At 42.6% G+C, this 11,648-nt stretch overlaps 1 protein-coding gene across 1 annotated transcript; it reads left to right on the forward strand.

The window, feature by feature from the left end:
* The first annotated feature begins 747 nt into the window (after positions 1-747).
* On the forward strand, positions 748-9,603 carry LOC120060849 (peptide Y-like). The gene is given in 2 exon segments (XM_039010264.1): positions 748-935; positions 9,480-9,603. Coding segments are annotated over 2 exon segments (312 nt in total).
* The last annotated feature ends 2,045 nt before the right edge of the window (positions 9,604-11,648 follow it).

Genomic DNA, 11,648 nt, shown 5'->3' on the forward strand with positions numbered 1-11,648 from the left:
AGACCACTCCCCAAAAACTGTTTGCCACTGGAGGGAATGCTCAAGGTCCTTGTATATCCTTTGTAATGAGTGATTTTCAAAGTGTTAACACCAATTACATAACACTTAGGTACACATTATATATATATAAAATAATAGCCTTTTTTATTGATTCATGCAATATATTAAAAATACTTGTATTTACATTCTAGCATTCAAAATAATAGATAGATATCTTTAAATCCCCAAAAACATAAAATTATACTGGGTCTCTATTGGGACAAGCTAATTTGCGTGCCCACAGTACTTTAAACAATGTATAAACATAACGTTTTGTGGCATTGTTTTATCATTGATAAACACTTCAATATAAACAAAAAACATGCATGTGTAACTGTTTGTCATTTGAAAGTGTTTTTCATGGTTGCAAAGGCAAGGGATTGCCACCGCAATTCAAGAACGACCGATTGGCGTAGCAAGTCCGAATGTTAGAGTAAAAAGCAATTCTTCATTATCATTACTTAACACTTCCAGAATGTTCCCTAGCACTGTAAAATCAATAGGTTGAAGACCAATGTATTTATTTCGTAAACAACTTTGGCACACATTTCGGCACCATAGACAGAGCACCTGCTAACGCGTCTCTAATGAATCCTCCATTCAAAAATACACAATCTTACTCATCTTACTCATCAAAAAGTTTCACCTAAAATAAAACTATGTCCAGCAGTTTTCAGGGAAATGTTTGACGACATTCTTTATTTACAGATGGCCAACATACTGAGACCCTGGTTGATCCTCGTAGCCCTCCTCGTGTGCGTGCTGGTTAGTCTGGGCACCTTCGCAGATGCCTATCCGCCCAAGCCTGTGAGCCCCGACAACAACGCGCCTCCGGAGGAATGGGCCAGATACAACACGGCGCTGCGACACTACATAAACCTCATCACTAGACAGAGGTGAGTGAGTCAGCACTCTAACAAAGCAAACATTTCAGCCTATCGGGTTTTGAGGAAGCGTAAGCTCCTACTAACAACCAATAGACTGATTACATGTTCCTTCATTCAATTTGAATACAAAAAAATAAATAAAAAATGCCCCTCCCTAAATTCCAATCAAATTTAGCTGATAATCTTAAGAGGTCAAATGACCACTATAGCCAAGGTCACAGGAGAAGTTATGGGGGATATGTTAACTAATAATGAACAGGAAGGCCCACACACTGTTGATGCTCCCAATTCGCCACTTTATTGAGTGCTCACATCCCAAAATATATCATTCACTTTTGTGCATAGTCAATCATAATTAATCGCAGAGGTACATATGGTCAAAGGATTATATACAAATTGGTCCAATTTAAAACCTAGGCAACAGTAAAATAAAGATGACTTTGGAAACTGCTGGAATACACGCCCATGTGATCATTCGTAGAGCGCCGAGACATGATTGTGTCGAGGCACAGATCTGGGGAGAGGTACCAAAACAATTCTGCACTATTGAAGGTCCCTAAGTCCCTAAGAACACATCATTCTTAAATGGAAGAAGTTTGGAACCACCAAGACTCTTCCTAGAGCTGGCCGCCAGGCCAAACTGAGCAATAAGGGGAGAAGGGCCTTGGTCAGGGCAGTGACCAAGAACCTGATGGTCACTCTGACAGAGCTCCAGAGTTCCTCTGTGGAGATGGGAGAACCTTCCAGAAGGACAACCATCTCTGCAGCACTCCACTAATCAGGCCTTTATGGTAGAGTGGCCAGATGGAAGCCCCTCCTCAGTAAAAGGCACATGACAGCCCGCTTGGAGTTTGCCAAAAGTCACCTAAAGATTCTCAGACCATGAGAAACCAGATTTTGTGGTCTGATGAAACCAAGATTGGACTCTTTGGCCTGAATGCCAAGTGTCACTTCTGGAGGAAACCTGGCACCATCCCTATGGTGAAGCATGGTGGTAGCAGCATCATGCTGTGGGGATATTTTTCAGCAGCAGGGACTGGGAGACTAGTCAGGATCGAGACAAAGATGAACAAAGCGAAGTACAGAGAGATCCTTGGTGAAAACCAGCACCAAAGTGCTCAAATCAAATCAAATTGTATTTGTCACATACACGTGTTTAGCAGATGTTATTGTGGGTGTAGCAAAATGCTTGTGTTTCTAGCTCTAACAGTGCAGTAATATCTAACAAGTAATATCTAACAATTTCACAACCAAACACACAAATCTAAAGTAAAGGAATTGATTTAAGAATATATCAATATTTGGGAGAGCAATGTCAGAGTGGCATAGACTAAGATACAGTAGAATAGGATAGAATACAGTACATACATATAAGATGCAAAATATATAAACATTATTAAAGTGACTAGTGTTCCATTTTTAAAGTGGCCAGTGATTTCAAGTCTCTAATGTGCTAGTAATGGCTATTTAACAGTCTGATGGCCTTTAGATAGAAGGTGTTTTTCAGTCTCTCGGTCTCAGCTTTGATGCATCTGTACTGACCTTGCCTTCTGGATGGTAATGGGGTGAACAGGCAGTGGCTCGGGTGGTTGTTGTCCTTGATGATATGTTTGGCCTTCCTGTGACATTGTGTGCTGTAGGTGTCCTGGAGGACAGGTAGTTTGCACCCGGTGATGCGTTGGGCTCTGGAGAGACCTGCGGTTGCGGGCGGTGCAGTTGCCGTACCAGGCGGTGATACAGTCCGACAGGATGCTCTCAATTGGGCATCTGTAAAAGTTTGTGAGGGTTTTAGGTGCCAATCCAAATGTCTTCAGCCTCCTGAGGTTGAAGAGGCACTGTTGCGCCTTCTTCACCACACTCTCTCTGTGGGTGGACCATTTCAGTTTGTCAGTGATGTGTACGCTGAGGAACTTGAAGCTTTCCACCTTCTCCACTGCGGTCCCGTCTATGTGGATAGGGGGGTGCTTCCTCTGCTGTTTCCTGAAGTCCACGATCAGCTCCTTTGTTTTGTTTACGCTGGGTGAGAGGTTATTTTCCTGGCACCACACTCCCAGGGCCCTCACCTCCTCCCTGTAGGCTGTCTCGTCGGTAATCAGGCCTACTACTGTTGTGTCGTCTGCAAACTTGATGATTGAGTTGGAGGCGTGCATGGCCACGCAGTCATGGGTAAACAGGGAGTACAGGAGGGAGCTGAGCACGCATCCTTGTGGGGCCCCAGTGTTGAGGATCAACAAAGTGGAGGTGTTTTTTCCTACCTTCACCACCAGGGATGCGGCCCGTCAGGAAGTCCCGGACCCAGTTGCACAGGGCGGGGTTCAGGCCCAGGGCCTCAAGTTTAATGATGCGCTTGGAGGGTACTATGTGTTGAATGCTGAGCTATAGTCAATGAACAGCATTCTTACATAGGTATTCCTCTTGTCCAGATGGGATAGGGCAGTGTGCAGTGCGATGGTGAAAGCATCGTCTGTGGATCTATTGGGGCGGTAAGCAAATTGAAGTGGGTCCAGGGTGTTAGGTAAGGTAGAGGTGATATGATCCTTAACTAGTCTCTCAAAGCACTTCATGATGACAGAAGTGAGTGCTACGGGGCGATAGTCATTTAGTTCAGTCCCCTTTGCTTTTTTGGGTACAGGAACAATGGTGGACATTTTGAAGCATGTGGGGACAGCAGACTGGGATAGGAAGAGATTGAATATGTCCGTAAACACTCCAGCCACACTCCATCCAGCTCAGACTGGGGTGAAGGTTCACCTTCCAACAGGACAACGACCCAAAGCACACAGCCAAGACAACGCAGGAGTTGCTTCGGGACAAGTCTCTGAATGTCCTTGAGTGGCCCAGCCAGAGCCCAACGTTAAACCTGATCGAACATCTCTGGAGAAACCTGAAGGAAAAAAAAGCAACGCTCCCCATCCAACCTGACAGAGCTTGAGAGGATCTGCAGAGAAGAATGGGAGAAACTCCCCAAATACAGGTGTGCCAAGCTTGTAGTGTCATACCCAAGAAGACTCAAGGCTGTAATTGCTGCCAAAAGTGCTTCAACAAAGTACTGTACTTATGTAAATGTAATATTTATTTTATTTTTGTAATCTAACAAAATGTGAAAAAAGTTAATGGGTTCTGAATACTTTCCGAAGGCACTTTATAATCCTTTATGAACAGAAAGGTGTAGTGGGTTCGCACTCAAAAATATGTTGCATAAAGCTTACTTAAATTATTTTAATTGCATCAGGGATAGTTTACACAGACGTTTCGGCATTACAGCCTTCTTCAGTGTGTAGGTACAATTTTATTTTAATTCAAAACAGCATTTGTAGAGAACAACCGATGAGCAGTAGGTGCTTCTAATCAGGGTTGCCAGTCATCTGCCAATCAGGGATGTGACTTGTCTGCTCTACCTGTATACAAATGAGTCACAAAGAAATACTAAATGATAGGGTATGGGAGCGGGCACGAAGGGCAAGTCACGAATCAACTGCCCTAGGTGTCCTCTCACCTGAATACATCATATCAGTTCATGAGACAGCACACTACAAAGGACACCAGGCACAGCTGTTCATAAATATGGGGTGCCAACTCATAAACAATATGCATAATCTGATATGGAACTTTTTGTTTATCTGAATTTTTGTGTTTGACTCTTTTGATTATAATCGTTCATGACCATATGCACCTCTGTGATTCATTATGATTCTTTACAAATATGATTTATTAGCCCAGCACCTTAGTTTTTAAAGATGTGCGTATGACAACAACATTTTCCATAGAGGATATTTGAACCAAGCCTGAGGATAATGATGTTCTCTTGGCTCTCTACCCAGCCTGTTGTTCTGAACACTGTGATAACATAACTTAATTCCAGTTTTGGAAAGCCACATATGCAGCAGAGAGATTAGTATGTGGAGATTGCAGAGTGTAGTTATTAAAAATAATGACGGTATGGAAAGGAAAGGAGCCCTGGTTTTGCTCCATCACTGACCTACCTTGCGTAGAGGGATAGAGTTCAGCGATAGAGACCTATAATGGCTCCACTGAGACCTTGGTCTGTGTAATGGAGATGTGCTATTACCGGCAAATATACCTGACCTGTCTGGTCTGGTCTGGCTTCATTATACTGATCTATAATGAGTTGCTATCATTATTCCCTCAACCTGGGTTGTAAGGACAAGACTGCTGTAGGCAATGATGCGCTGCTTGCTGTACAGTGCATGTGTGATCTCCAATGACTGGTGTGCTGGATAGGAAAAAAGTAGCATGTCCTGTCTCTGTGTCTTGGGGCAAGAGGAAAGCTCAACAGGAATTGCCCCTGTCTCTCAGTACAGCTGTAAAAACTATTGGTCACTAAATCCGGGAAGAATTACGGACCATGTAAAAACTGTTAGTCAATAAATCCATCTAGAAGTACCACGTAAAAACGATTGGCTGGTATGCCCTCACCCGTCTGAGTGGTCAATGTGAATGCCCTCACCCGCTATATACTTATAGCTGATTGGTGTGGTTCTGCCCAGTATAGTGCTGTACTCTTGATAGTCACCACCACACACACACAAACAGCTGTTTACATTTGAGGATATTTATATGATTTTAGTAATCCGAATGACTTGGAATCTTATTGTTGTGGTTCTATAAGACAAAGATATAACACACACTAAACAGTATTAGTTAAGAGTTATAACTATCGGCATCAATATAAACATAAACATTCACCTATTGGAGAGAGAGAGAGAAACCAATTACGTGGATTGACAAAGGGTCAAGATTTATGGCAGCCTCTCTCTCCAGCCTTGTGTGAGAATCTGGCTGAGGAGCTGGCAGAGCTGCCCTGGTACCACAGGGTCGTAATTTACTCTGCGCATGAGCAAGCTCCAAGAGCTGTCTGGGGTGTCTCTAGAAGCTCGCCAATGGCAATAAAGGTCACTATGGAAAACGCTGTGGTAGCGTGTGCATGCAAAATACTATGTTTAACAATACAACAAATAAACCACTTTTGCAACCAATTCAATAACACTTATGGCAGTACGGAGTAATACTGCATACAATCAGTTGCGATTTTAGCATGTAAATCTTGGTGGGGCAAATACACATTTATTTTTTTTGGGGGGGGTGCATGCCAGCAAAGCTACAACACAACACAACACAACACTAAACAATACATTAATTGCACTATAATGGTGACAAACGGTGCCCACAAACTGTTAGGGCCTACATAAAGCTGTCCCAACAGCAGTCCCATCATCTTACCACTGCTACACCTGGCTATCAGCAGAGCCTTGTCTGGCAGCGAAACAGTTCATTCAGCCTCATTTACTACCTTTAAAAAAACATAGCTGATATGGCTGACTTGCTTAAACTAATGTGGTTTCTACTGACAATTGAGATGTAGGAACTGTAGCATAAGGGGACGACTGTAACGCTCGTTGATGGAAGGATCGGACCAAGGTGCAGCGTGGTAGGCGTATATCTTTCTTTTATTGATGACACCGAAATAACAACAAATACAAAACGAAACGCACAGTTCTGTAGGGCTGGAAAGCAACAGTACAAAAACAAGATCCCATAAACTAAGGTGGAAAAAGGGCTGCCTAAGTATGATCCCCAATCAGATACAACGATAGACAGCTGCCTCTGATTGGGTCCATACCAGGCCAACATAGAAAATATAACATAGATTGCTCACCCTAGTCACACCCTGACCTAACCAAATAGAGAATAAAAAGGCTCTCTAAGGTCAGGGTGTGACAACGACAAGCGGATAAGAGGCAATCCGTAATTTCAATTAAGACATTAATGAGCGAGCTAGGATGGACATAGTCAATATAACTATTTGTTCAGCACTTTTCAAATGCACAGCGACAGAATTCAGAACATGTAAGCTGTTCTTACAGTGTTCTCTCTGTACACCAAGTCAGAACCGTAGGATAAATAAAGGGGGCATATAAGCAGACAATGAAAGCTCTTACAATATTAGATAATTACATTTCTCTAAAACAAACGATTTGCTACATGTGCACCACCAAGTCAGAACAGTTGGCAAAATTAAGAGGGGAAAAAATACCAAATTATTAGGGTGAGGCACATGGGCTACTAACAGCTTACTACACAACATACACTTACTATTACTTTCTTAACTACAGTATACATATCTTCCTGGCATATTACATCATTTATGCAGCAGCATACATAACATTTTTGGACTCAACTTGTTGTTCTGTGCTCACTTGAACAGGAAGGTGGTCAGCGGTCCTTCTTGTGGGCAAATTTTGTCATCAAAGTCTGGCATTCTCTGGATTTATGGTGCTTTCAAGACAACTGGGAATTCTGAAAAAAAACAAGATTGAATCATGATGATTTCAGTGATCTTCAGGTCGTAGCTCTAGAAGCAGGCCTAAGTTCCAGACGTACAATTCCGAGTTGGATGACCGTTCAAAACTTATTTTCCCAGTCGGAGCTCGTTTTTACCTGAGTTCCCATTTGTCCTGAACTCACTGAAGTCAAATTTCCCAGTTCTGAGTTAACAGTTGTTTTGAGCGTGGCAGAAATCATACTGGATTGACAGCATGGCCAGTGTTGAATGTTTATCATTTTAAGCTTGGGAAAGAGAACCTTAAACCGAGAATTGGGACATCACACCCACTCCACTGAATAGCAGGCTAGTGATGGCTTTGCAATGCTTGCATTAAGCCACTGATTCCTTCCAAACCACTCATTGTTGAATTTGCGATTTCCAACTTGTTGTGTAATGTTTATGTACAATGGCCAATGAGCACCAATACGTTTCATCTATAATTTCTTATCATTATTTGTCTTCATATGACAAGGATTAAAAAGGATTTGCCAGTAGATTGTTGACTTGATTAATGTAGATGACTGCTAGCTAAGATTTAGAAATTATTATGTTGGCATGATTAGTCCAATCAAAGCTACTGTAGATATAATGTGATTTGACGTAATTTTATCTGTGGCCAATGACCTTAAGCCTTCTTGGATGGGCACTTCTAATGTAACTCAATGGCATCACCCAAGGGGCTTGAATTTTCCAGCTCTACCGTTAGATTTGGCAGTGACGTAGTGTCCCCACGAGTGACAGAACACTGAGCCAATCACGGCGCAACTAGAGATCATTACCAACCCCTACGCTCTGTATTTTCCACTTGCTGCCCCAACACCACAGAAAGCACTGAGCTAGGCTGAAACACCTGCATTTTGGAGCTGCCTTACTCAAGAAAGCAAAAAAGAGACCATGTTTGTATGGAGGCTTTCTTAACTCAATGATTTTTATTTTAATTTACATTGCAAACTGATATGTGACACGTACTAATGCAAAATAACATGCAAAACAGGTCACCACTGCATATGATAAACAATACACAAAGCAGCATTGGCAACTGTAACATTCAAGAATACTAATAACATTAACAAAATACTAACAGTAGAACATATGGCTGAATCTTATCAAAGTAACAGTAAGTAATTAGGGGCAATTACCTATTATTACACAACATGTGAAAACCCCAGTAGAAACCCTCTGCAACTTACATTTCTATGCACACACAACATTGACATTTTTGTCACTATCGACAATAAAAGAGTCCTCAGAAACATGCGTCTTCTTCCTTTGGACAACGATATCAACAGTGGTATATATATATGTGTGTGTGTGTGTGTGTGTGTGTGTGTGTGTGTGTGTGTGTGTGTGTGTGTGTGTGTGTGTGCGTGTGCGTGTGCGTGTGCGTGCATGGTGAGTCTGCATCTGTGTGTGCTTATGAGTGCCTGCTTGTGCATCTGCGCGTGTGTCTCTGTGCAGGTACGTCTGTTGCTCAGAGAGAGATTTCATGTAGGCGTGTAGAGTTTGAGGGAACCTGAACCAGTCTCCTATTAAACGTCTAAAAAGTGCAGAGTCTATCATTAAAAGGGCTGGAGCTGTCAGTGCACTGCAAGGGCTGTGTGCCGTTCAGCCCCTCTGTTCTCACACAAAGGGAGAATCACTCCACAATGGCCAGGCATTGATTTCAGTAAAGATATTTTAAAAGCCTTGGCGCTGTCTGTGGAGCTGAGGATTGCTTGCCTTACTGAGCATGGGAAATCTCTCCTTGTTTGGAGCTATGAGAGATATGTGATCTTGCCTCTGGAAATAAAAAGGGCACTGGTAATTAGTGAGTACACCGAGTAGGGTATAAGCACTTAGAATGTCTAATTTCTTGACACTTTTACTCTTTCTCAATGAATCTTTCCTCGATTCCTAGCATCCTCTCTCCTCGCCTTCTTCTCAAAACGCATGTGAGAAGGAGGTCCGAAGGGAAGGACCTTGGATCTTCTCCTCCAATACGGTTGAGAAGAAGGTGAGGAGATAGGACACAAGGGATCTCAGGAAAGATGAATTGAGGTACTAGTGTCTTGGAATTCATGGGGCTGTAGATTATGAGGTGGGCAGGCTACTCATGGCCACAAGGGGGATGTGGTATGATCATAGGACCCCTGTCAGCACACTCCAGCAAGCAATGTATATCTCTTGGTGACATACAGTAACAGTGATGGCCTCTCTGTGTACACTAGGTATGGGAAGAGGTCTTCCCCTGAGTCAGCTATGGCGTGGTTGCTGTTTGGAGACGAGTCAGAAGGCGACTTAACACCAAGGTGAGAGGATGAAGAGATTGGGAGGCATGGTGATTCAAAATAACTGCGTCTCCTATGTGTTCCAATATACTCATACATTGAATATATCAACATGACCTCGAAATTCAACAATCTTCAAGTTATGGAATTGTAATCAAAGTGGAATTAGACTGTTTGGACTGTTTGATTTGGAGTTGAATTGGAATTGGAAAAACATTTAATCTTTGGAATTTAATTGGAAATCAGTATTTGTACATTTCCCTGGCAGTGGAATTAATGCACTTAGCATAAAACGTTGACAGCAGGATTTGTTTTAAATCAGGGATCGGCAACTTTGATGGGGGTGGGGGCCACAAAAAATATGAACTCATCATAAGGAGACGCAGTGGTTCATGGGTCTGTCACGCCTGCTCCCGCTCTTCCCCCCTGGCGCTTCAGGGCGACAGGCTCCCCAGCATTACGCACTCCTGCCACCATCATTACGCACACCTGCCTTCCCCCGTCACGCGCATGAGCGATTATTGGACTCACCTCAACTCAATCACCTCTGTCATTACCTCCCCTATATCTGTCTGTTCCCCTGCTCTGTTCCCCGCTTCAGCATTGATTGTCGAACGTCGTTGTTTTGCTAACGCTGTTCCTGTCTTGTTTCATGTCTGTTCCTGATTAAATGTTGACTCCCCGTACCTGCTTCGTCTCTCCGGCGTCGGTCCTTACAGGGTCTGCATACCCACATCTTCACCCACGCATGCAGTCAGAGCCGGCCCTAGCCTTTTAGGGCCCCTAAACTACATTTTGTTGGAACCCCCCCCCCCCCCCCCACCTTGCAAGGAAAACATTTTGACAGCGGAGAGAAAACATTTACGTTTTAGAGTTAAATTCGTGCAATTCTACACATTTTGCCATTGGGCGGAGAGAAAAATTAGCAATTTTACAGCTCATTTGCTGCAATTCTACACATTTTGCCATAGGGTGGAGAGAATTTTTATGTATGACATCTGAGTGAGAGTGACTAACGAAGTCAATCAATGGGGTTCCCCCAGTCGGTAATTCGACCATGATTACTACACGTTTAGATGGCTGGCCGCTTACCAATCTAAAAAATGTTCGCTGACATGGGCTGATTGAGTGACTGCTATAAGAGAAAAACTGTTTGATGCACAACCAAATGTCAAAATTGCACCTGGTACCTGTGTATTCTACTATTTTCACTCCCAAGAGTAAGTTGAGACCCCGCCAGTTGCCCATCCTTGTTTTAAATGATTTAAACTTGATTTTCTACATTTACAGTATAGCTGTCTGAACAGTGACTAGCCTGAAAGCCCTCGGGAATTGAATTTGAATTGGTGGAATTGGTGGGGATAATATTCAATTGGGAATTGACTTATTGGAATCTACCTAACATTGGAATTGAGAGGAATTGAATTATCTCTGAATTCAATGAGGTACTTGAGGTAGATGTAATGGAGGTAGAGGTAATTGAATTAGAATTGAATTTGTAGAATTAACCCAAACCATGATGACCCATCCACACACTGCAGTGGCAATGTGTCAGTCCATTCTGAAATTCCAAAAAGTAGTGGCAACAATGAATAGCAATATCTAAGTTTGATCATTGGAGTTTAGTGAGTTTGAGGTACCGACTTTTTGTGTCTTTTTCTTTCAGTTCGGATGGCAGTGATCTATGGTAAATCTCGTACCTCTGGTGTACTGCTCTGCTGTTCCACTTAAATGGTGGGCCTAACAACAACTCAAACAGACTGCTCAACTGGAAGCCTTCACTGGACTGTACGGCCCACTACTTCTGTCCGACACGCATGCATCTCTCTCTCTCTCTCTCTCTCTCTCATTGCTCATCCTGTAAATAATGTGTTATTAAATAATGAATAATAAAGAAATGAATGTGTAATAATACATCTGGTCACAATTAGTTTTAGTTGACCTTTCGGTTTCAGATAAGCAAAACAATATTTTTTATTCACAAGCCATGATTGGAAATACATGATCCTAGACCACCCAGCACTTCAGGCCTATGGTTATAAGAGTACCGTCTTCTAACAGTATATGTTACACATTCATACCAATAGGAGACAGTATATTACAAGAGAA

The sequence above is a fragment of the Salvelinus namaycush genome, chromosome 16, assembly GCF_016432855.1.
Source record: "Salvelinus namaycush isolate Seneca chromosome 16, SaNama_1.0, whole genome shotgun sequence".
NCBI classification, from domain to species: domain Eukaryota; kingdom Metazoa; phylum Chordata; class Actinopteri; order Salmoniformes; family Salmonidae; genus Salvelinus; species Salvelinus namaycush.